Below are 25,870 nucleotides of genomic sequence, written 5' to 3' on the forward strand. Positions count from 1 at the left end.
ACTCAAATAAGGCAGTCTGTTTGTATGTGCTTTTAAAAAGTCATATTTAATTTGTAGAAATATGACTCCCGTATTTAAGAAAAGCTTCATTTCATAAATAGTGATGATGGCCTTGCTTTATTTGATGTCCCAGTGCCCTGAGAAGCACATGTGCTGAACCATTCTTGCGTCACTTTTTTTTTTTTTTTGGACAGGCAGAGTGGACAGTGAGAGAGAGAGACAGAGAGAAAGGTCTTCCTTTTGCCATTGGTTCACCCTCCAATGGCCGCCGCGGCCAGTGTGCTGCGGCCGGCGCACCGCGCTGACCCGAAGGCAGGAGCCAGGTGCTTCTCCTGGTCTCCCATGGGGTGCAGGGCCCAAGCACTTGGGCCATCCTCCACTGCACTCCCTGGCCACAGCAGAGAGCTGGCCTGGAAGAGGGGCAACCGGGACAGGATCGGTGCCCCAACCAGGACTAGAACCCGGTGTGCCGGCGCCGCAAGGCGGAGGATTAGCCTAGTGAGCCGCGGCGCCGGCCAGCCACATCACATTTTTTAAACCTACACTTGTTATTGGAGTTGTTTAGTTGAGCTTTTTAAGCCTGGTACTGTTTTTTTCCCTGCCACACAGATGTCTTTGATTTTATTTATTTATTTATTTATTTATTTATTTATTTATTTTTTCAACGTTGATCTAGTCTCAGCTTCTAAGAGCTGGCCACTGAGCACCTGTTTGCTAGTTCCTAAGATCCTGCTCCGTTCCTGATCATCGGGAAAACCGGATGGAGCAAGTCAGAGCAAAGCAGGCCTGGTGGTGGCTGCTTTCCTAGATTAAAATGCTTCCCAGGGAGGGGTGAAACCCATCCTTATGGCTGAGTAGCCAGGATCCCGATGTATCCTGCAGTTTGATTCACATATTGACACATCGAGGAAGTGGTTGTCTCAACCCTGAACTTACCTTTCCTTACAGGAGAAATTCATAAACACTTGCACGTTTTCTTCCTTTAGCTCCTGTTCCATTCCGGAGTGGAGAATATGCAGGTGACCCTGGCATGCCAGGTTGCTCAGAAAAATGCCCTGATGGTGGCTGTCCGGCAGGCATTCTATCACACTCCTCGAGGGGACTGCGCTGCTGAGGCCAAGGTGAGCCACCAGCCAACACCAGGCTCCTTTCCCTCCTGTCCCTCTCCCAGGCCCCCTTCTTCCTCCCTTGCCCCCTTCTCTTTCTCTCTCTGTTCTTTTTCTCTTCCTTCCCTTTTCCCATTTGTGAATCAATGTTGACCAAATCCTTAATAGTCTCTCTAAGTTTCAAGGATTTACTAACAATGCTTCCTTTGCGTATAACTCTAATATTGACTTGGCTGGAGTCAGCAGCAGGAAACTTTCAGCTCCCCACTCCCTAGGCTTTGGAAGTAAACAGTTCCATTGTTTTTCCACTGATCCTTCCTGGAACTTATTTTTGCTGTTGCAAGAGTAGGCAGATATGGGGCCAGTGCTGTGGCATAGTGGGTAAAGCCACCACCTGCAGTGCCGGCATCCCATCTCCTGGCTTTGGATCAGGCCAGCTCTGGCCATTGCAACCACTTGGGGAGTGAACCAGCAGATGGAAGATCTCTCTGTCTCTCTCTACCTCTGCCTCTGCCTCTGGCTCTCTCTAACTCAGCCTTTCAAATAAATAAGTAAATCTTTTAAAAAAGTAAGCAGACACCTCTGACACTTTTTTTTTTTCCCACAAAACATACCAAACTATGCAAGAAGGAAGTACTCTTTTCTGACTCCAGATTTTAAATTTTTGGTTATGAGATATAATTCATCTAACATAAAGTTTACCCCTTCAAAGTGAAAATTAGGTGGGTTTTGGTCTATTCACAAAGTCAGTAACCTTGGCCACTGTCTCATCCCAAAACATTCTAATCACTCCCTGGAGAAACCCTGCACCCACTGGCACTCAGGCCCTGTTCCCTCCTCCCTTCCATCCCTAGCAACTGCTCTTCTGCCTTCTGCCACTCTAGATTGGCCTGCTCTAAGCATCCTAGATAAATGGGATCGCACCACTTCGTCGACTTCTATGTGCAGCCCTTTCACTTAGCATGATGTTCTCGAAGTTTATCCGTGTTATAGCAACTGTCAGCGCTCCTTTCCCTTCATTGTTGAGTCGTATTCTGTTGCACTGCCTTTGCTTTCCCGTTCATCAGTCGATGTGTGTTAGATTGACATTCTGGCTATTAGGAGTAATGCTGTGCACATTGCTCTCCAGGATTCTGTGAGGACATACCTTTTCATTTTTTCTTGGACGTCTATTTAGAAGTGGAATTACTAGGTTGTATGGTAATTTCATGTTTCACACTTTGAGGAATTGCCAAATGGCCTTCCGTAGTGGCCGCACCATTTTACATTCCCATCAGCAGTGTTTGAGTGTCCCAATGTCTCCGTGTTTTAGCCGACACCTGTTGTTGTCTGCCTGTTTCGTATCAGCTGTCCTAGTAGAGGTAAAGTGGTAGCTCATTTGGTTTTCATTTGCATTTACCTAATTGCTACGATATTAAATACCTTGTCATGTGTTTATTTGGCCATTTCCATACCCTCTTTAGAGAAATATCTATTTAAGCCTTTCTCTCTTTTATAAAATTGGTGGATTTTCTTTGGTTGTTAGTTGATGAATGTAAGACTCAGCAATCCAAGTTCCCTATAAGCTGTTATCAGTGAAGATTTTCTCCCATTCTGTAGGTTGTCCCTTTTGTCTACTCTGTCTTTTGCCACTTGTGCTTTTGCTGGCATACGTAAGAAACTGCTGCCTAATCCAGAGCCAGAAAGATTTACTCCTATGCTTTCTTCTAAGTTTTCTACAGTTTTGGCTCTTGCATTTAGGTCTATGGTCCATTTATACTTAATTCTTCATTCTTTTGCCTGTGGTTGTCAAGTTGTTCAACACTGTTGAAAAGATTCATCTTTCTCCATAGAATTGTCTCAGGACTCTTGTCAAAAATTGAGGATAAATGTGAGCATTTGTTTTAGGACTGTCAGTTCTGTTTGATTGATCTAAATGTCTTTTTATGCCAGTATCGCAGTGTTTTGATTACTGTAGCTTGGTAGTAATTTTTGAAATTGGGAAATGTGAGCCTTCCAACTTCATTCTTCTTTCTTTTTTTTTTAATTAAACTTTTATTTAATGAATATAAATTTCCAAAGTACAGCTTATGGATTACAATGGCTTCCCCCCTCCCATAACTTCCCTCCCACCCACAACCCTCCCCTTTCCCGATCCCTCTCCCCTTCCATTCACATCAAGATTCATTTTCAATTCTTTATATACAGAAGATCAGTTTAGTATATATTAAGTAAAGATTTCAACAGTTTGCCCCCATATAGCAACACAAATTCTTCTTTCTAAAGATTGTTTTAGCTATTTTGGGCCCCTTGCATTTTGGTATGAATTTTACCATCAAGCCTGTCAATTTCTGTTAGAAGAAAAAAGCATTTGGAATTTTGACAGGGATTGTGCTGAGCCTGTGGAGCAGTTTGTGTTATTGCCATCTTACGTTTTCCTATTCAGGAGCGCCAGCTATATTTCCACTTATTTAGGTCTTTAACGTTTCTCAATCATAGTTGATAGTTTTCAGTGTCCAACCCTTATACTTGTTTTTTAGTATTAATCCAAAGATTTTATTGTATTTGATATGATTATAAGTGCAATTGTGTTCTTAATTTCATTTTCTTTTTTAAAGAGTTACTTGATAGGCAGAGTTACAGAGAGAGGGAGAGAGAGATATCTTCCATCCACTGGTTCACCCCCCAGGTGGCTGCAATGGCCATAACTGGGCTGATCCAAAGCCAGGAGCCAGGAGCTTCATCCTGGTCTCCCTCGTGGTTGCAGGGATTTGGGCTGTCTTCCACCGCTTTCCCAGGCACATTAGCAGGGTGCCAGATTGGAAGTGGAGCAACCAGGGCTCAAACTGGCACTCATATGGGATGCTGGTGCTGCAGGCAATAGCTTTACCTGCTATGCTACAGCACCAGCCCCGTTAATTTCATTAACGTTCATTAATGTTCATTATTAGTATAGAGAAGTAAAATTATTTGTATATATTGATACCATATCCTATAACCTTGCACTAGTTTATTTATTTTAGTGACTTATGGGTGTGTGTGTACACAGATGCATTTCTTCATGTTTTCTTATATAGGTCCATGTCATTTGCAAGTAGAATGTTTTTACCTCTTGCTTTCTTTTTCTCCCCTAATTGCCTTCACCAAGCCTTCTAAGACAAGTCTGAATAGAAGTAAGATTAGCAGATATTACTGCCATCTTCCTGATTTTAGGGGGAAAACGTTCCTGCTTTCACTATTAAGTATAACAATAGCTATGAGTTTTTCATCAATGCCTTTTGCCAGGTTGCAGCCCTTGCATTATATTCCCAGTGTGTGGGATTTTTTTCTCAACGTGCAGAGGTTTTGGGTTTTATCTGTTTGCACTCTCCGGTGCTTTTTCCTTGATGCTTTGTCCTTGCAATCAGTTGGATCGGTTTGTGGAGATTTCCCTCCCTGCTCTCTTCAGCGGCGTATTTCCCTCCTGTGTGTATGCCAGGGAATGTAGCTTAGGTTTACAATTAAATACGGTTTTCAGAAGTCGACTTTCCAGATGGTCTTCATTCTTCGGGCCTCATGCATTCTATCAGTTACTACATTCTTCTCTTATCACATTTATATCCTCCCTGCTTCTCCATTTCTCCTCGTCACGATCATAGGAGAGCACAAACATATGGGGAAGGCAGGAACATTCAGTCCCCACTTCTACTGCCAAGTACTATGTCCCCCAGAAATTCGAGGTAGAGTAATTATATTGAGTATTAAAATCCACACCCCCAAATGTTAACTGCTATAAGTTAGACTTATAGCACCCCCAATCCACCCCCCCCCCCAATCTTAACTGCTGTAAGTTAGACTCATCAGCTACATGGAGGTGCAATTCCTGCTTCCCAAAGAACTTACAGGCCAGTGTGTGACAGGGGGCCGGGCCCACTCACAAGAGGCTCAGATACAAGGCATGAGAGAGGCTTGGAAGGTACATACAGAGCTTTAAGAAAACAGAGGCCACGTCGGGGGAGCCAGGAGGGGCAGTGCAGAGGAGCGGCACTGGGATGGGGTTTGGACAGGCAGAGAGGGCCCTGTGACCACTCCGAGTAGAGATAAGAGAAAGGAAAGAGCAGCATCGGGCGGGGAGGGGACCAGGAACAAGAGAGGAGCCCATCTGACGACCAGCTGAGGCGTCCGTGCACAGCTGACATCCAGCTCACGGAATCTTGTGAGGAAGTCTAACAGCTAAAGCAGGTGTAAGCTAGGCTGTTTTGGTTGACGTGACGGTTAGAGGCTTATGCCTCACTTCCTGAGATCTAGCCGAGATACACGTGTTGAAAGACGCTGGGCAGAGTATAGGGCAGGGGTGGGAAGCTCTGGGATGATAGTCTGGACACACTGGGAGTGCGGGGAGCCATGAGGAGACACTGGGGTAGCAGCCTGCAGAGGCGGGCGACGGCTGTACTGTGGGTGTCTGGGAGACCGAGCTCTAACTCTGCCCAAACATGCTTGTCCCAGCTCCTTCCATCCCTCTCACCTAGCCTCCCTGGGTCGTCTTGTCAATCCTTCCCCCCACCAAAGATTGATTTATTGATTTCAAAGGCAGAGTGACAGATAGATAAACTTTCTTAAAAAAGATTTATGTATTCACTTGAAAGGTGGAGTTACTGAGAGGGAGAGGAAGAGGCAGAGACAGAGAGAGAGCGAGCGAGCGAGAGCAAGAGAGAGGTCTTCCATCTGCTGAATCACTTCCCAAATGGCCATGATAGCTGGAGCTGGGCCAGTCCAGAGCCAGGAGCTTCTTCTGGGTCTCCCATGTGGGTGCAGAGGCCCAAGAACTTGGGTCATCGTCCACTGCTTTCCCAGGCCATAGCAGAGAGCTGGATCAGAAGTGGAGCAGCCGGGTCTCAATACAGTGCCTGTGTGGGATGCCGGTGCCACAGGTGGCAACTTGACACGCTATGCCACAGAAATGGCCCTCATAAACATTTTTAAAAGAATAGTGACGGGGCTGGAGGTATGGCTAACTCCTGGTTTCTCTCCCTGACAAAGCATGGTCTTTCCTTTGAAGATTTGGCTTTTCCTTTTAGTTAGCAGTTTAGAGACACAGGTAAGGCTTCAATCCACCGTGTCTTGCAGCTCCATAACAAACGAAGCTGGGATACTGGAAGCCAGCAATTTCCCTTTTCTCTTCCCTTCCTTTCCCTTTGCTCCTCGTCCTTCTTCTTCCATCATCACACCGTGCAAGAGCAGCGCACACAGTCCACCTCCATCTGCCTAAGCATCTGAGGGAATTTTACAGATCTTGCAGCTACGCAATCCATAGCACTTCGCAGAGAGCACTCCAGCAAGGCACTCTGTAGAATGGGGAATTTGTCTTAGAGCACTTGAGACAATTGCAGTCTCTCCTGAAGACGATCACGCTTAGTGCCTCACCCCTTCCTTATGCCAAGTGCTAGTCTCTCCCTTCTCTCCTGCCATTCCCCTCCCCTTTTCTTATTGCCACTCTCCCCCCTGCCATGTACCTGGGCATTTACGTGGGTTTTTGGGTCAGTTGTGGTTATGAGACTATTTAATAACCAGTACTATAGGACTTACACACCCAACAGGTTTAATTCACTTTGGTTTAAAATGCTTTAGGAAATAAGTTCAGATCCGAGGAATCCTGGAAGAAGAAATTCCAGAATTGTCAGTGGCACGGAGAGTTTGTTGGTATCCCCAACCCCAAAAGCCCCAGACGTACTCGCTCATTCTTCAGAGAGATTTCAGGCTTCCAAAAGGTACTGTACTTGGTGGGGGAGGGGTACCGTTTTAAATAGCAAAAGTGTCCTATTTTAAGCCAACTATAATATAATGTTTATAGTGGGCTTGAAGGAATGTAGACTGAGTGGCTGGCATGTGTTTAAAACCTTATATGAAGACCTTGTGCAAACTCTGAGAAGGCTCAACTCCTTTTTTTTTTTTAATATTTATTTATTTATTTGAAAGAGTTACACAGAGAGAGGCAGCGGCAGAGAGAGAGAGAGAGAGAGAGAGAGGTCTTCCATCCAATGGTTCACTCCCTAATTGGCCGCATGGCTGGAGCAGCCCTGATCCGAAGCCAGGAGCCAGGAGCTTCTTCCGATCTCCTACGCGAGTGCAGGGACCCAAGGACTTGGGCCATCTTCTACTGCTTTCCCAGGCCATAGCAGAGAGCTGGATTGGAAGTGGAGCAGCCAGGTCTCGAACTGGCGCCCATATGGGATGCCAGAGCTTAAGGCCAGGGTGTTAACCTGCTGAGCCACAGCGCCGGCCCCTCAACTCCTTTCAATATACTCCAGTCTACAAAGAGAGGCTAGCAGTTCCTAACTTTGCCTCTCCCTTTCCTCTTTCTCTTCCCTTCCTTCTTTCCTCCTCTCTGCATACTTTCCAAACTCCAACCATGGCAGAGCACAAGGAAGCAGAGTTACAGGCCTCTCCAAATCTCCCATATCTATCTTGAGAGGCACAGAACTGTCCTCCCTAGTCTAACAAAGGTTTTGTCTATTATATGATAGTAGAATGGTGAGTTGGCAGGAAGTCATGATCTCGACAGAGATACATCTCTGAATCAGGGGTGACCTACTATGTCTCCATCTCTTTTAGAAAGAGATATTTATATTCTGTAGTAATTATGAGTATTATGAGTATCTTATTGGGCATATCAATGACATTCTAATTTAATTCTGACAAGCTTAGAATGAAAAATAATAACAGGGGCCGACACTGTGTTGCAGCGGGTTAAAGCCCTGGCCTGAAGCGCCAGCATCCCATATGGGTGCCGGTTCAAGTCCCGGCTGCTCCTCTTCCAATCCAGCTCTCTGCTATGGCCTGGGATAGCAGTGGATGATGGTCCAAGTCCTTGGGCCCCTGTACCTGCATGGGAGACCCGGAAGAAGTTCCTGGCTCCTGGAATCAGATCAGCTCAGCTCTGGCCGTTGCAGCCATCTGGGGAGTGAACCAGTGGATGGAAGATCTCTCTCTGTCTCTACCTGTCGCTGTAACTCTGTCTTTCAAATGAATAAAATAAAACTTTTTTAAAAAAGAAAAATAATAGCAGATAAAGGAACTCTGCTATTCAGGATGCCATCAGGAGCAGGTGTTTAGCCTCACTGTTAACACACGGGTAAAGATGCCCATATCCCCCAGCTCTGGCTCCTGACTCCAGCTTCCTGCTAATTCAGACTCTAGGAGGCAACAGGGATGGCTCAAGGAACTGGATTCCTGCCACCCACGGGGGAGACCTGGACCAAGTTCCCATCTGTAATCAGGCCCAGGCCTGACCATTGCAGGCATTTGGGGGGTGGGCCCAGCACTGTGGCACAGCAGCATAAGCCCACTACTTGCGATGCAGGCATCCCGTATCGGAGTGCCAGTTCCAGTCCTGGCTGCTCAGCTTCACTGATCCAGTTTCCTGCTAATGCTCCTGGTAACACAGTGGAAGATGGCTCACATGCTGGGCCCCTGCCAGCCATGTGAGAGGACTGGCCCAGCCCCGGCCATTGCAGACATTTGGGGAGTGAGCCAGCAGATGGAAGATCTACCCTCCCCTCTTTACCCTCCCTGCCTCTCCCTATCCTTCCCACCCCCATCTGTCTCTCTGCTTTCCAAATCAATCAATCAATCAATCAATCAAAATTGGGAAATGAGCCAGTGGATGGGATCTCTTTTTCTCTCCCTGTATCTCTCAAATAAAATAATTTTTTAAAAAGATACATTGAATCTGACACATAGCCAGGGCTCAAGTGCCTTCCATCCACTTTCCCCCTTTGAGGGTGAAAGATTGAAGACCAGTGTGCCTAGGTGAGAGTGCCTTCATGAGCCAGTTTCAGTCTCGGCCTGGGTACAGCTAGCAGCAGGAGGGTACACTGGGCTAGACGGTGATGTCTGGGACTAACAAGGACTGCTGATGTATTTGAGGCACATGGGGGGTCCCCAAGGAAGATGGTGGCACATTGCCATCCCTGGTGAATAATCAGAAATGCTTGAAGCAGGTGAGAGCCGTGGAGACAGGGCCACCCGCCTCCTGCCGCAGCGCCCAGCTCAGCAGCCAGCCTTGCGTCGCCTGTCCACTGACTGGGGCTCAGAGTGCTCTGTTCTCTTGGCAGAGCTGCGGAGGCCTTTGTGTCGATTCAGCTGGAAAAGGCAGGGCTACGGGACCTGATGCTGAATGACTTCCTCCTCAGGAAACGGGCCCTGGCCGACAGGATGGAGAGCCCCGTGAGTGTGCAAGGGGAGGAGCTCCCCAAGCCATGGTCCTCTTCTACATTGGAGCAAGTTAAACTGCCTCTGTTGCTTTCAACTTCTTTGGGTGATGCCATTAAAAACACACTGTAGAGAATGGGAGACAAAGAAGTGCAAGAAGAAAAGAGAGGGGCAGGCACGTAGCACAGCTGCTGAGATGCTGCCGGGGACACCACATCCCGTCTTGGAATGCGTGGCTGCGAGCTCTGGCTCCACTCCCAAGTCTAGCTTCCTGCTAATGCGCACCCCGGGATCCCGCGGATGATTGCTCAAATATTTGGGTCCCTGCCATCCTCACGGAAAACTTGGACTGAGCTCTGGGCTCCTGGCTTCAGCCTGGTCCCCTTCTGGCTGTTGTAGGCATTTGAGGAGTGAAGTAGCATATCAGAGATCTCTCTGTCTGTCTCTCTGCCTTTCAAATAGCATGTAAAATAAACAAAGAGAAAAAATTTTAAAACAGAAAGGAATCAGTGCAAGCAGATGACAGTCAAGTTTTCAAAAATGCATGCATTTTTCCAAGACCACTTTTATTGGGGTCACTTTCTAAATGAGAAAGTTTTAGCAGCTGCCCACTCCTCAGTGGACCCATGGGGGCTCAGGTGACTTAGGCAAGGTGAACACCTTCCCATCTGGTTACCTGCTACCTTGTGTTTTCAGAAGCTCCCACCACATTTCTGTTTCAGCCTAGTCTGTTGAAAAATCCTTCAAGATTGGGGCCGGTGCGGTGGCTCACTTGGCTAACCCTCCGCCTGAGGCACTGGCATCCCATATGGGCACCAGGTTCTAGTCCCAGCTGCTCCTCTTCCAGTCCAGCTCTCTGCTGTGGCCTGGGAGTGCAGAGGAGGATGGCCCAGGTGCTTGGGCCCTGCACCCGCATGGGAGACCAGGAGGAAGCACCTGGCTCTTGGCTTCGGATTGGCATAGTTGCAGCCATAGCAGCCATTTGAGGGGTGAACCAAAGGAAGGAAGACCTTCCTCTCTGTTTCTCTCTCTCACTGTCTGTAACTCTACCTCTCAAATAAATAAATAAATAAATAAAATCTTAAAAAAAACGCGGCGGCCATTGGAGGGTGAACCAACGGCAAAAAGGAAGACCTTTCTCTCTGCCTCTCTCTCACTGTCCACTCTGCCTGTCAAAAAAAAAAAAAAATCCTTCAGGATTATCTAACACCTATCAGATCAGAAAGAGCACAGGCAGCATAGTTATCAGTTGTGTTGGTTAGAGTTATCAGTTCTAGTCATCAGTTGTGTTAGAGTTATCAGTTCTAATCATCCATTGTGTCAGGGTCTGGGATTTTAGCCTATTTTATTTTTTAAAGATTTATTCCATTTATTTATTTGAAAAGCAGAGAGACAGAAGGAGAGACAGAGGGGTAAGTTAGCCTGTAACTGCTGGCAGAAGAAAAAGACTCCGAAGTCACAGAGGAAGAACGTAATTACTCACCGCAGAGCAGGCAGCGTGAGTTTCCTGTTTGTGCCAGTTCCTCTGGTGTCTCCTGTTCCCTGGGGACAAATGGAGGCGGCTACAGGCACGTGACAGTACAGACACACCAAGCTTGGGGAACCCGCCTCTTTTATAGCAAGCCTGCCCTTTGCCCCGAGAGGGAGACACTACCCTGTCCCTCAAGATTGTTCTCGGGAAACACAAGCTCAGGCAGTAGTCAGGACCTTGCGTTTTGGGCATGCTCAGAAGGATGGGTCAGTTCAAAGCAGAGCCACCACAAAAGACTGTCGCCAAGTGTCCCCCTGAAAGAATGTCTCCGTTCTGTGGGTTGTTCCTGCTTAAACTCTGCTGTAAGTTTGTGCCTGTGTATTAGGGTGGCTGCATTCTGCTAGTCTACTACTCCATAGAAGAGCGGTCATTCTCCTTTATCACAGGATGAAATTGGAAAAGTCAAGAGGGACGTGATAGTCGACTATTGTCAGAAGTAAGTATATTACACGTGAATAACACACGCTGATTTCTCTGACCCGGATGGCGATGGATGACCAGCAATGTTACACAGAGGTCAGACAGTCAGGTGGTTGGGGTTTAGGCAGAGCACTGTCCTACTGGACAGAACCAAGTGTCTCCTGACACACAGAGGAGCATCAGCCATGTAGGACAAGAAGCACCTGGGAGAGGTGGGTGCCTCTGCCTTCAGGCGGTGCCCACCTGCCCTGCCTGGAAATTGCTTCTGGACAGAAGTACCCTATTTGAAAAGTCCTCCGGGGAGGTAGATCCTGGGAGTCCTGTGCCGGGTGGGACCCGTGGATCCTCCGCAGGTTCATTGTGCTCTGTGCTGACTTTAGGTTTAACCGCCACATGTGTCACCACGCTCTCCGGGGCCAGATCGTGGCCTACTACAGCAGCCTGAGGGCGCTGCTGGAAGATTTCCCTACCGTCAGGGATACCTTTTTCATGGTGGGTCGAGCACAGGAGAAGAAGGGGCCGAGGGACTCCGAGGAGGGCCTCCAGGCCGACCCCAGGTGTGTAACTTCCTTCCCAACCCCTCCCTCCCTTTGGGGAGGGGCATGGTAAGTTGCCGTGGAAATCCTTGCCCCCTTTTCTGCACCACACCTTGGTCTTCTGGTCTAGAAGGAAAAAGCAAGTGCCAACGCTCCAGCCATAAGAGTAACTTTGTACTGGAACTCAGAAAACATTCTTTGTGTAGGGGGCTGTTGGACTGTTTTGCTAACCTGTGCTTTGTTTTCCCTGGGGAGCCCAGAGGTTTCATCAGTCCCAGCCTTTTACACAAGCCAGCATCTGAAATAAACAAATAAATGAGTAAACTTGACCTTGAGCTACTCTGGCTTCAAATCTACTCAATGGAGAAGAAATATTCAGGAAAAAAAATGAAAAACTAGTGTCCTGGATAAAAAAAGCATCTCCTATTTTATCTGATAGGGAAATACATACAGCTATAGATATTAAGTGAAAAGAGCAGAGCTGCTTCCATAATTCCTTACCATTTGTAAAGGATTGCATTATTTATTTGAAGAGGAGAGTCACGGAGACAGAGAGAAAGATCTTCCATCCATTGGTTCACTCCCCAAATGCCTGCAGTGGCCGAGGCTGCTCCAGGCAGAAGCCAGCAGCCCGGGGCTCCATCTCAGTCTCCTACATGGGTGACAGGGACCCAAGCACTTGGGCCATCTTCTGCTGCTTTCCCAAGCCATAAGCAAAGACCTGGAAATGGAGTGGCCAGGACATGAACCAGCTGCCCATGTGGGATGCTGGTGTTCCAGGTTATGGCTTAAACTGCTACACCACAACATGGGATGCGAAGAGGGAGGTTTTTTTTTTTTTTTTTTTTTTTTTTTTTTTTTTTTTTTTTGACAGGCAGAGTGGACAGCGAGAGAGAGAGAGACAGAGAGAAAGGTCTTCCTTTGCCGTTGGTTCACCCTCCAATGGCTGCCGCGGCCGGCGCACCGCGCTGATCCGATGGCAGGGGCCAGGTGCTTCTCCTGGTCTCCCATGGGGTGCAGGGCGCAAGCACTTGGGCCATCCTCCACTGTACTCCCAGGCCACAGCAGAGAGCTGGCCTGGAAGAGGGGCAACCGGGACAGGATCGGTGCCCAGACCGGGACTAGAACTCTACCCGAGGATGCCTGGGAGGAGTTCAAAGAGCAGGTGGCAGGGAAGTGAGAGCCCATCAAGAAAACAAGGATAACAGAGGCTAGGGGGTGCCAGGACGTGAAAGAAATTGCCATCCTCTTGCCCAAGTGCTTGGGCCCTGCACCCCATGGGAGACCAGGAGAAGCACCTGGCCCCTGGCTTTGGATCGGCGCGGTGCACCGGCCGCAGCACACTGGCCATGGTGGCCGTTGGAGGGTGAACCAACGGCAAAAGGAAGACCTTTTTCTCTTTCTCTCTCTCTCACTGTCCACTCTGCCTGTAAAAAAAAAAAAAAGAAAGAAAAAAGAAAAAAGAAGTTGCCATCCTCAAGCTCTTGACTGGCAGATAGCTAACTACCAAACTACGGCCAGTTTCACACCAGTGCTTCCAAGGTGCCCACTTTGTGGAGAGCAGCACTGAGTTTCGTGAATTCAGCCAGTGCACTCCCCTGGGTAGACTTCAGGATTTACCTACTGGAAGATGCATGTGAGAGAAGAGCGGACCAGGTCTGTACCAGAGGATTTTGCTGACGCCGGCTGCCCAGAAAGGCCACGGGGCGTGAGGCATCAAGGCTGGATGAACCCTCTGCGATTTCTTACCTCCATTATTTCATCGCTCGCTGGTCAAGTAGAAACCCAACCTGCATTTGGGATCAGACTTGCACAATAGTTTCCAGAAGGTTACCCGTGAGTTCCCTGCCTTTGTGTTTAGGACGAAATGTGTTCAGGTTTTTATTTCTGATGAGCTTGATTGGCAGCAACCAAGAAAGGAGGTCAGAGTGTGAAGAAGGGGGATCTCTCTCTAATTGGCAGGTCTTGTTCAATGCCTTTGTTATTTCTTGTAGATGACCATGTGTTTACTCCAGGCTAAGGGAAACATCACTTGTGCTGGGCAAGGAGTGGGGGCGCATCATCCCACAGAACTGGTCTCTGTGCACTAGGGGAGAGTATCCCTTCCTCTGGGCAGGTGCGGTGCCTGCAAGTATAGTACAGGCTGGCTCTCGGCCGCTGCCGATTGCCTCAGGGCACAACCTGAACAACAGTACATGGCAGCATTGGTGCCAAGTGCTGTGCAGTAGAGAAAGAGACAAAAGAGAGGGTCCTTTCCAGGCAAGGAGAAGTAGACAAGTGTTACAAAGAGTGTGATAAAGAATAAGATAAAATAACTGTTGAATGGAAGCACCAATAATCGCTCAGGATTAGCTGAAGGACTGGGTAAATGGGGCTATGGATCATGAAAGGCTTCCAGGGTGAGGAGTTGCTTCTCCTGAGTCTTGAGTGATGATCCATGTTCCTGGTAGACAAGGGAGAGCCACCGTGCAGAGGCACAGAGCTGTGACACAGCAGGTGGACTTGTGCACAGCTCTTGTCTGTGGCCTCTGAGAACAGCAATGGGGAGAGAAGGGAGTGAGACCCAGAAGGCTGGCGCTCGTCCTAATCACAGAGAGGAGGAGCAAGATGGTTATCGGTGACACCATATGGGAAACTACTATGATTGTCTAGACCGGGGATGTGCAGGGGTAAGAGCATCCAGGCATCAGACTTAATGTGGAGCTGAGGGAGCAGGAGTCCAGATATCACCCAGTGCATGGCTTGGGTGGACAAAAAGAGTGCAGTGCCATTATTGTTTAGCTGGTGTGGGGGTTCAGTTTAGGAGAGATGGATGGTGGTGATGGTTACACGGCAACGTGTGTGGACTTAGCACACTGAAGTATGCACTTACAAATGGTTAAAACCCCGAGTCTGGCTTACACAGATTTTCCCATGGCAGGTGGGGTGGGAAGGTGGCAGTGCCGTTAGAAGGCAGAGAAGTGGAGGGAGAGGATAATGCCCGGCGTGGAAGCCTCCGGCCTGAGTTTCTGCCTCTTTCTCCCAGCGAGTCTCGGGGGTCTCTTATTCCCAGTGTTTTCTGCATGTTCGTGGACTTCCACTGCATCACGCTCCTGCCACAGTGCCGTGTGTGCCTTGGAAAGCAAGATCCTGGAGCCCAGAGGCTCTCCTCACTTTGTATCCCCTGAGCAGCCATCTGACTCTGATCCAGATTGAAAAGGAGGGTGCGAAGGGGAGGGGACGGACCACTAGGAAGTGGAGGGGTTCCAGCCAGGGGCCTTTAGTCATCATCTGCTGGCAGCTTTGGTGTGGGCCTTGGAGGAGGCCTGGGATTATTGAACCAGGACATGGACACGAGAGCTGATGAGAGGAAAGAGAAAGGATTGTCCCAGGGTGATATAGCTCAGGCTGGAAATCATTTATGTGTTGTTGCATCAATTTAATCAGTGTGTGATTTCCTCCAGCTGTGCTGAGCAGTGTGCGTCTGGGAACAGGAAGCTGAGGACTGGGGGGGATTCAGAGTTGGGGCTTTGCCGGGCCCCTAGGTCAGGAGTACAAAGAAGCAGCGCACTATAGGTGCTGGAGACAGGGCGCTTCTTGTGCTTGGCTGTGAGATCTGGCCTGGGTAGTGTAGGGAGCGAGGTCAGAGAGGCACTGCCCACTGGAAGGGGACAGCAGAAGGCTGGGTGAGGTCAAGGAGCGTATTTTGTCGGGGAGGAAAGAGGTTTTCTGGGAGTGAAGGAGTGAAAGAATTAGGGGTGGGGGATACAAGCTGGGGCTGGGAAAGTGAAGACTGCAGAGGTGTGGTGGGTACGGGGGTGCGGCCCCGGGAGTGGGCTGCTTAAGGGGCTAGAAGTAAAGGGGGGGGATGGTGAGCAGCTCAGGGAGCTGTCTGGCTGGGTAGCTGATGGGCCATCCACAGAGGGAGGGCTGAGAAGCAGGCCACACTCCCTGCCCGCTCCCTGCACTGGGCACGGAGAGCTTTGTGCTCGGCTAAGGGCTCCTCACTTGGAGCAGGAGTGGAAAAGGCAGAAAATAATAGTCAAGCACTTAGTAGAAGGTGCTGAGCCCCCAGGGGCAATTGTGTTGGTCCAAGGCCAAGGACTGGGCTCAGTCATGCCAGCCAGCAGATCCATTCGCTCAGATGCAGACCTTGCAACTTTCAAAAATATTAGAGAGGCAGAGAGAAAGAAAGAAGGAAAGAGAGTGCGCGAGCTGTCTACAGCCATTCCACCCTGAATGAGCCTGATCTCGTCTGATCTCGGAAGCTAAGCAGGGTTGGGCCTGGTTAGTACTTGGATGGGAGAGAGAGTGATCTTCCATCCACTGATTCACTTGCCACATGCTCCTAAAGGCTGGAGCTAGGCTAGGCCAAAGCCAGGAGCAAAGAACTCAATATGAGCCTCCCAGATGGGTGATAGGAATCCAGTTACTTGAACCATCACTGCCCCTCCTAGCACTGGCAGGAAGTTGGAGTGAGGAGTTGAAACTGGGTCTTTTTTTTTTTTTTTTTTTTTAAGATTTATTTATTTACTTGAAAGTCAGAGTTACGCACAGAGAGGACAGGCAGAGAGAAAGAGAGCGAGGTCTTCCATCCACTGGTTAACTCCCCAATTGGCCAAAACTGCCAGAGCTGGGCCGATTGGAAGCCAGGAGACAGGTGTTTCTTCTGGGTCTCCCATGCGGGTGCAGGAGTCCAAGGACTTGGGCCATCTTCTACTGCTTTCCCAGGCCATAGCACAGAGCTGTATCAGAAGTGGAGCAATCAGGACTCGAACCGGTGCCCATATGGGATGCTGACACTGCAGGAAGCAGCTTTACCCGCTATGCCACAGCGCCGGCCCCAGAACTGGGTCTTGAACCCAGGCACTCTGATGGGAGATGTGAGTGTCTTAACAAGCATCTGAACTACTGGGCCCAATGCCTGGCCTGCTACTCTTAGTGTTTGGTAGTCGGGGTTTCTTTTGGATATCATTAAACACTGTGAACTACATAATAGAGATGCAGCTGGATTAGGCTGACTTTGGTCTGCCCCAGGACAGGAACAGTCTGACTTTGTGGTTGCAAAGAGAAAGGGAGAAGGAAGAATCTAAAGGCAACACACCCTGATGTCTGGCCTTGGGCTCTGGGATTGTGGCTCCTCTGTCCCAGGAGAAGCACAGAGGTGAGAGCTCAGTACTTGACCTTTGCGATCGGGCTGGAGGGAGGCACTGCCAGCCAAGAGGAAGTGAGCTGGAACTCTGGCACCTGGAGGGGCCCAGGCCTGCCCCTGTGGCTTCAGGAGCCACTGGCAGGTGGATAGAGATTGCGGCCAGAACAGTGAGTGAGATTGCCTGGGACCGGGGCGTAGAGGGGGTGAGCAGGGGTCAGCCCCAGGTGCACTGGGTGGGAGCCTCCACATCTAGTGCACACTGCCTTCTGCTGTTTTGTCTCTGGCAAACTCAAGGTGGCACTGGTCTCTGGTCTTTGCACATAACCCTCAATTCCAGGACATCCCCTCATTAGCATGTGCAAGCATCCAATTCTTTTTTTTTTTTTTTTTTTTAGACTAATGGTTCTTTTTCCTTTACTCTTTATTTATTTATTTATTTATTTGACAGGCAGAGTGGATAGTGAAAGAGAGAGAGACAGAGAGAAAGGTCTTCCTTTTTGCCGTTGGTTCACCCTCCAATGGCCGCTGCGGCCGGCGCATCGCGCTGATCCGAAGCCAGGAGCCAGGTGCTTCTCCTGGTCTCCCATGGGGTGCAGGGCCCAAGCACTTGGGCCATCCTCCACTGCCTTCCCGGGCCATAGCAGAGAGCTGGCCTGGAAGAGGGGCAACCGGGATAGAATCCGGCGCCCCAACCGGGACTAGAACCTGGTGTGCCAGTGCCGCAAGGCGGAGGATTAGCCTGTTAAGCCATGGCGCCGGCCATTTTTTTTTTTTTAATAATTATTTATTTGATAGGCAGAATGACAGGGAAGGAGAGAGAGAAAGACACACACACATAGAGAGAGACTCTTCCATGTGCTAGTTCACTCCCCAAATGGCTGCAATGACCTGGGCTAGACCAGGTCGAAGCCAGGAGCCTTTGACTCCATCCAGGACTTCCACATGGGTGGCAGGGGCCCAAGTCCACTGCTTTCCCAGGGGCATTAACAGACAGGTGGCTAGGAAGCAGAGCAGCCAGGACTCCCACGGGTACTCTGATACCGGCTGCCAGTGTCTCAAGCGGTGGCTTAACCCATTGCACAGGAAGGCTGGCTCTAAATCTCCAGTTCTTAACAGATTGCTTGGACGGTGCCACGTGAATTCCTAAGGTCCCCTCCACCCTTGTCACTTGGCTCCAGGCAGATGCCAGACATTTTAGCAGAACAATAGCAAACTTTGTACAACAACTCAAAGTTTCTGAAATATTTTTCACACACTTGATACTTTTTCTTTAAAAAATTATTATCTATAAAAATGTCCAAGTATTACATGTTAATCAAAAACTTTATTAAAAAGTCCATTTGAATGTAGAATAGTGATGGCTGGAGGCTGGGGATGGGAGAGGTGGAGCTAGAGGGAGGTTGGATAATGGGCCCCAAAACACAGTTAAAATAGAAGCTACAAGCTCTGATGTTGCACACTGGGGTGACTACAGTTCACAATAACCCATTATAGACTGATCGAGAACTGGAAGAGAGGAGCTGGTAAGCTCCAAACATAAGAAACAGAAATGCTAATCGCTGGTCTACCCAGTTTCCACTGTACACGCGTGCTGAGATAGTGCACTGGGGGTCATTTTGTGGCACCGGGAGCTAAGCTGCTGCCTGCAAGGCTGGCGTCCCATATCACAGTGCTGGTTCAAGTCCCAGCTGCTCTGCTTCTGACCCAGTTTCCTGCTTATGCACCTCTGAAAGCAGTGGAAGATGGTCCGAGTCCATGGGCCCCTGCACCCTCGTGGGAGACCCACTTGGAGTTCCGGGGTCCGGGTGTCAATCAAGACCAGCCCTGGCTATTATGATCATTTGGGGAGTGAGCCAAGCAGAAGAAAGATCTCTTTTCTCTCAGTCTCTCCCTCTCTCTGTCACTCTGCTTTTCAATAATAAATAAATCTTTTAAAAAAAATCTTTTAAAAAGAAACACTGCATGTACCCCACAAAAATGTACATGTATTATAATTTAAAAATTGTAATTATTTCTTATATCAAACCTATGAATTAGGAATCATTACCCCCATATATGGATGAAAAGACACAAAGAGGGTGATTGTCTAAAGCCACACAGTTGTGGGAAATTGGACTTAAAATCAGGTCCTCTGATGCCAAAGTCTACACCCTGTGCCCTGCACACGTCGCCACATCCCACACAACAGACGGACACAGCACCTTAGACTTGATGGCATCACATCTATTCAAGTGGTCTTACAGTGGCTGCCCATCTCCCGGAATGGCACAGGCACCAGCTGGGGCACCGCCTCCCTCCACGGGTGTGACAGAAAACTCACGGGCTTCCATTTGCATGAAGATCAAGAGATCTCTTCCTGCGATGTCCATTTTTGGTAAAACTACAACAAAAAGCAAGACATCGATTCAAGTAAAATTCAGGATGACGGTTCTTCTGGGGACCAGGGAGGTGCACCTCGGGCACCACCCATGCAGGTGACATCCGATCGCTCAGACCGGCTGGTGGTGGCTGCGCTGGTGAGAACCCTCACACCACAGAGACGTGGCCGAACTGCTGCCCAAGAAATGGCAAGGGAGCTGCGGAGGAGGAGGGGAACAGAGAGGAGAAAAAGGGAAAAGAAGGCCAGAGTCTGGAGAACCTGGAAAGAGGTTCCCCTCCTCCTGGAGGAGAGGGAGGGCCTGGGGTCTACAGCCTGGGTTCCAGGGCTGGTTGGATGTGCACTTATATGCACCCAGTATCGTCTTACGGGAGACCACTAGGCAAGACCTGTGTGACCTCTGAGGGCCTCGGCTGCAAAACAAAAATGAGGGCAGCCCAAGGGTGTTGGAGGATTAAGGCACACGCCACAGGTAGCACCCAGGACAGCGCTGGCCAGCTCCTTCCTGCCCTGGCTTTTTCCTGTCCCTACCCCACCCCCTGTACCACCCTCCTCCACACCCAGTCTAAAAGTAGCCCAACCACTCAGATTCCTGGAGTTATTTATACCTAACTCTGGCCACCTGGGAGCCAGCCTGCAAAGGAGACTCCGCTGCCCTTGGCCTTGGCCGCTGAGCCCTGCTGACAGGCTGACACAGTGCACCTTACTCTGCCTCTGACCTCCAGGGAACCGCTGTGTGCTGTGTTTCCTTCCAACTGCAGGAGCTTCCAGCCCCGGCCTCGGTGTTTGCTGTCCCCTGATGGAAAAGTCTTCCTCAACTTGTGGTTCCTACCCCACCCTTCCGAAGTGTTGGCGATGTTCAGAACTCTGCCAGAAAAGGTCGGTATTTCTCCCAGGTGCCAGAATGGATGCTGGCTGCTTCTGTAGGGCTCACGGTGACGCAGGCATCTGTAGCTGTTTGGATGCGTGTCTCGTGTCCACGGAGAATGAGAACACGGACAAAGGAGGCCAGGCCAAGCTTCCTGAAACAGAGGAAAAGCTCCCGCAGAGCAGCGAGGGGAGGGGGCAGGCTCCCAGCAGGCAGCCTGGTGAGAGGAGGGGTCTGGGCTCTCACGTCCTTTTGCTATGGGAAGGAAGATTTTTAAAATTTTTTTGACAGGCAGAGAGTGGACAGTGAGAGAGAGAAAGAGAGAGACAGAGAGAAAGGTCTTCCTTTGCCGTTGGTTCACCCCCTAATGGCCGCTGCGGCTGGCGCAATGCACTGATCCGAAGCCAGGAGCCAGGTCCTTCTCCTGGTCTCCCATGGGGTGCAGGGCCCAAGCACTTGGGCCATCCTCCACTGCCTTCCTGGGCCATAGCAGAGAGCTGGCCTGGAAGAGGGGCAACCGGGATAGAATCCGGTGCCCCAACCGGGACTAGAACCCGGTGTGCTGGCGCCGCAAGGCGGAGGATTAGCCTGTTAAGCCACGGCGCCAGCCCCATAGGCCTTTTTTGTCCCTTACTTTCTACCTCAACCTAACTGCCTCCTGGTTCAGAGATGGTCTCTCTGTCAACCCCTCCCCCACTTCCCCCAGGCACCAATAACTAAAATCTTTTCCCAGCTCCTAATACTTCTGCCTGCTTTACTGTAGTTTCTCTTGGGCCTCATTATCTCACGAGTTCTGTTTTTCCCTGGTTATTAAGGAACACCGATTCCTGCTTTCTACTTCCCCTATTAGTCTTCAATTTCCTCCCAAGCCCTCAGGGAAGCTCCACCCTGTTGTCCTGAAGCCAATAAGAAGTTGAGATTGCATGTGCAGGTCAGCCAGCTAACTGCTGGGCGTTATTCTGTGTAGCTGCCTTACCAACAGAGAGTAATATCGGTAACCACAGACCAGAAGAGCGGTGGGCGAGCTTTTGGTACAGTGGCTAATACCCGACTCGGGATGGCGGAATCCCATACCAGAGTGCTTGGTCCAAGTCCTGGCTCCTCTGCTCCCCATCCAGCCCTCCGCTCACGCACATCCGGGGAGGCAGCAGTTGGGTCCCTGCCACCCACATGAGATGTGGATTGAGTTCCCAGCTCCTGGCTTCGGGCTGGCCCGGCCCTGGTCATGGCAGGCATTTAGGGAGTGACCAGCAGATGAGAGATCTCTCTTTCTCTCACTTTCTCTCTCTTCCTTTCAAATAAAATAAAGATAGCTAATAAAGATTTGTTTAAAGTAGATTTAGAAACACTTTCAAATAAATAAATAAAACTTAAAAAAAAAAAAGCACAGAACCCTCACCTAAGTCCAGCTGTCATCCCCTGGTGACCATGGGACATTTGTCTCAGGATTCCCCACATACGTCAAAATCTGCAGAAGCTCAATCCCTAGATAAATCTGCTTATAGCACGTGGGCATCCTCCTGTGTACTGTGAATCACCTCTAGGTAATTTAGGCTGCATGATACGAAGCAAATCCATGTAAGTGGTTGTTACAGTCTGTATTTTAGAGAATAATGACAAAAAAAAAACCTTTATGTGTCCACTATGGATGCAATTTTTTCCCAAATATTTTGTATCTGCAATTGCTTGAATCCACAGACATGGAACCAGTAGATATGGGGCACCCACTACGCTTGTTAAATAAATAAAAGAGCAATGTGGGGATCTCCTGATTTTTCTAAGTAGAAACCTATTTAGCAACCTCAGTTTCTCACCCTTTCTTTCATTGAAAAATTTTCAGTTTTTAAAAAAAAATAGATGAAAAGCTCATTCCTGTATAGTTAGATGATGGCTTTTCGCTTTCCTTCACTTGGGTGTTGGTATTCAAGAACCAGTGTTTGACACTGAGCCGTGTGTTAGTTTCAGCCGTGTTGGTCAGTGCGCTGTGCTTCTAGGTATCCACTCGGGACAGTGCTGAGTGTGGGGCCCTGCTGCGACTCCATCTGTGCCATTTGTCATTCACTGATGCTCATACAAGCACAGTTTCATACGTCCATGGCACCAATGACTGCAAACAAAGGGAAAGGCATTGCTGGAACTCCACCCACCGGAGTTCCTAGTCCCTGGTCCAGGACTGGTTAGCTGTTTTCTTCCTCACATATCAGCCTGTGTACCCTATGAAAATATCTGCCTAAATATTCTTGCTTAAAGCCCTTGTCTCGGATCAATACTCGCGTATTTCGGTTTGTCCGTCAGAAGCTTCCTCAAGCGCATTTCCTCTTATTGATTTTCCCCGCAGGCAGCGTTCAGAGCCTTACAGCTCACTCTGCGGCTGGTGGCGCCTCTGCATGACATTGTGGCCTACCTTCTCAGCTTTGCGAAACTGGGCAACGGCCCAGCATCTTTTGAGTGTCCTCTGAGCCCAAGCGCTTGGAGGGGTGACTGGGGAGGAACAGAGGGCATTGGTGAGTGATTAGAGATCATTGAAGTCACCTTCTGTATTCAATGGCAAGTCTGTGAAGCCCTTACTATTTGGAAAGCAGAACTACAATATTTTCTCCCAATAGACAGTGATGAGAAGGGAAGAGGAAAAGTCCCACTGTGTGCTGTCTCTGAAATGCACGTTGACCTGATTGGTTCCACATGTACATGCTAAACCACAAAGTATGTTAAGTCAGGGGTCAGGTTTTCATCCTGTGTCTGCCACTTGGTGACTGGGAACTGGGCACTAGACTCTCTGGGTGTCTGAAAATCTGTGCAAGCATTCTAGAAGGTTGTAGAAGGCCCTGCTGAAGACTGGTTTTCTTTTACTCCCATTTCCTTCCTGGCCTCCCTTCCTCCAAGGTTCGAGCCAGGCCCTCCGTGTTAAGATTACAACCAGGCTAGGTGTTTAGCACAGAGGTGAGGACTCCCCCTGGGACACCACATCCTATATGGGAGTGCTTGGGTTCAAGTTCCAGCTCCACTTCTGATTCCAGCTGCTTGCTCGCTCATGCGCACACTGGCAGGCAGCTGGTGACGGCTCAAGTGATTGGGTTCCTGCGCCTAAGTGGAAGATTCAGTTGAGTTCCAGGTTCTTAGCTTTGGCCTGGCCCAACTGTTGTGGGCATTTGGGGGAGTGAACCAGAATATGGGAGAGCTTTGTCTATCTCAGTGTCTTTCAAATAAATTTTTAAAAAGATTTGTTAATTTGAAAGCCAGAGTTACAGAGAGGGGGAGAGAGAGAGAGAGAGAGAGAGAGAGAGAGAGAGAGAGAGAGAGATTGATTTTCCATCTGCTGGTTCACTCCCCAAATGGCTGCAATGGTCAGAGCTGGGCCAGTCCGAAGTCAGGAGCCAGGAGTTTCTTCTGGTTCTCCTTCATGGGTACAGCGGCCCAAGCACTTGGGCCATCCTCCACTGTCTTCCCAGGTGTATTAGAAGGGAGCTGGATGGGAATTGAGCAGCTGGGACTCAAACAGGCGCTCAGATGGGATGCGGGCACTGCAGGCAGTGTACCTGCTATGCCACAGCATTGCCCCCTCAAATAAATTTTTTAAATTTTGCATCCAACAACAACTGCAAGAGTCTTGTAGTACGAATAACTGAGGCTTTTGTTTTATACATCCAGTGCTAATCAGTGGACTCTAACAGTACCAGATTATAAGATAAAAATAGGATTTTAGTATCTTACAGTGTTGATAAGACACTGTATAATTTTTGTATTTTTGAGTAGTAAGCTGGGTTTATCGGAAGCAGAGAAATTGATTTTGATCATTTGATTCACATCCAAATTATGTCACTAGTCATGTCAATATTCATTAGTAGCGAAATAGTATAACATAGTAGCCAGGGATTTTAAAGAATGAGAAGAACCTAAGAAATGAGGCCATGGGCCTATTTAAACCTGCTGATTTAAAACAGATGTGATATAATCCAAATCTTCACTCTAGCTGGTGCATATAAGAACTGTGGGAGACCCTGGAATCGGTGGCCAATAGATTCATACAATAAAGAGTTAAGGGGTCTGTGACCATTCTGCTGTGGGGCAGGACCCTGGCGGCCCCTGGGGAGGAAGGTGAAGGCTTGTGTGAGGACAGGCAGCACTGGAGGGGCAGGGCTGGAGCCACCTTGGCAGAGAGCACAGAATTCTTGCTGAGCCATGAGCTCTCCAAATGGTTAGCAAGTATTCTGGAGAAGCTCCCAAAGCAATTGTGCATCCTTTCTTTTGTCTAAGCTGGAGCCCATTAGCAATGGGGCTTCCTCAGACAATGAGCTAAGATGCTCCTGGGGCTGGGCTCCTGACAGGATGTCGAGAGAGGGGCACAGCCCAGGAATAGCACCTTGCTTTCCTTTGGGATCAGAAAGCAGGTGCTGCACGGAGGTGAGAGAAGCCCAGAGAGCCAGGGCCCAGCCCTGTTTGCAAACAGAGTCACTGCACAGGAAGTCCTGCAGCAGCTGGGGCAGGCAGTGCCCTGGGGCAGAGCTGCGTGGACACGATCTGGGGACACCTTGAGCAGGTTTGGGGACCAGCCAGCTTGGATCACAGGAGACAGGAGGGACAGCCCTGGCAAGACGAAGGTGACAAAGCAGGACTGCAAGGGGCCAGTCCAGAGGCGTGAACCCACCTACCCACCAGTGTGGAGCTGAGGAGCCGTGGGCCACGAGGCCCAACTGCCGAAGACCTAGGATCCAGGAGGAAGGGAAGTGGCTCTGGCTAGTTACATGCTACAAACCCGGAAGCCAAAGATGTACACGGGGCCCCGACTTCTCCGGTGCGTGTCTTGTCCTGGGGCAGGAAAAGCTTGTGTTCCAGCAGAATGTGCTCAGTGTTGCAGGCTTTGCTGTTCTGAAAATAGATGAAGAGCGAACTGAACTAAAAAAAAAAAAAAAAAAAAAAAAAAAAGCCCACGGCTTTTGAACGCTGCTGGGCTGATCCTTCCTGGCCCGGCTCCCGGCGGAGCAGAACACAGGTGAGCAAGGAGATAGCAATCTGTCCCTTTAAGCATCTCAGAGCTCTTTGGAGGCCGATAGAAGGACTTTGGTGGACTCACCTGCTCTAAAGCATTTTGCAGAACGAGACTGGGGATTTCAGCTTTTGATCCTGCCCCCTGTTGATTGATGGCAGCAGCTCTTAGCCGTGGCCTGAGCTCTGGGGGCCCCACCTAGCCAGCGACCCCCTTTTGAGTCAGTGGGTGTGAGCAGATGATGTCATCAGAAGCAGGCGCTGGCCTTGTGATTTTCTTAGGAAGGATTAGGAAGCCGATCAAAGCCCGCGTCCTGTGCACAGAACTAAGCATTTTGGAAACTCACCAGACAAATGAGAAGCAAACCACAGCCTCTAGGGCCGGTGCTGTGGCACAGTGGGTAAAGTCACTGCCTGCAGCGCCAGCATCCCATATGGGCAACGGTTTGAATCCAAACTACTCCACTTCTGACCCAGCTCTCTGCTGTGGCCTGGGAAAGCAGCCAAGGATGGCCCAAGTGCTTAGGCCCCTATACCTGTGTGGAAGACCCAGAAGAAGCTCCTGGCTCTTTGGACCAGCCCAGCTCTGGCCATTGCAGCCATTTGGGGAGTGAACCAGCAGAGAGAAGACCTCGCTCCCTCTTTCTCTCTCTCTGTAAACTCTGCCTTTCAAAAATAAATAAATCTTCTAAAAATCAAAATAAAAAAGCACATGGGTTCTGACCTCACATCTGACCACAGCTGCTGTC

The 25,870-nt window shown here is 49.3% G+C and overlaps 1 protein-coding gene across 1 annotated transcript in view; it reads left to right on the forward strand.

The window, feature by feature from the left end:
* Positions 1 to 25,870, forward strand: part of LOC133756617 (uncharacterized) — a 167,765-nt gene that overhangs the window by 79,777 nt on the left and 62,118 nt on the right. The window contains exons 23-30 of the mRNA XM_062187238.1: positions 987 to 1,121; positions 6,693 to 6,832; positions 9,179 to 9,290; positions 11,193 to 11,242; positions 11,607 to 11,783; positions 12,925 to 12,927; positions 20,032 to 20,149; positions 22,477 to 22,642. Of these exons, the coding sequence (XP_062043222.1) occupies positions 987 to 1,121; positions 6,693 to 6,832; positions 9,179 to 9,290; positions 11,193 to 11,242; positions 11,607 to 11,783; positions 12,925 to 12,927; positions 20,032 to 20,149; positions 22,477 to 22,642 (901 nt within the window). The remainder of the gene's footprint in view (positions 1 to 986; positions 1,122 to 6,692; positions 6,833 to 9,178; positions 9,291 to 11,192; positions 11,243 to 11,606; positions 11,784 to 12,924; positions 12,928 to 20,031; positions 20,150 to 22,476; positions 22,643 to 25,870) is intronic.

Source organism: Lepus europaeus, chromosome 3 (assembly GCF_033115175.1).
Source record: "Lepus europaeus isolate LE1 chromosome 3, mLepTim1.pri, whole genome shotgun sequence".
Lineage (NCBI taxonomy): Eukaryota > Metazoa > Chordata > Mammalia > Lagomorpha > Leporidae > Lepus > Lepus europaeus.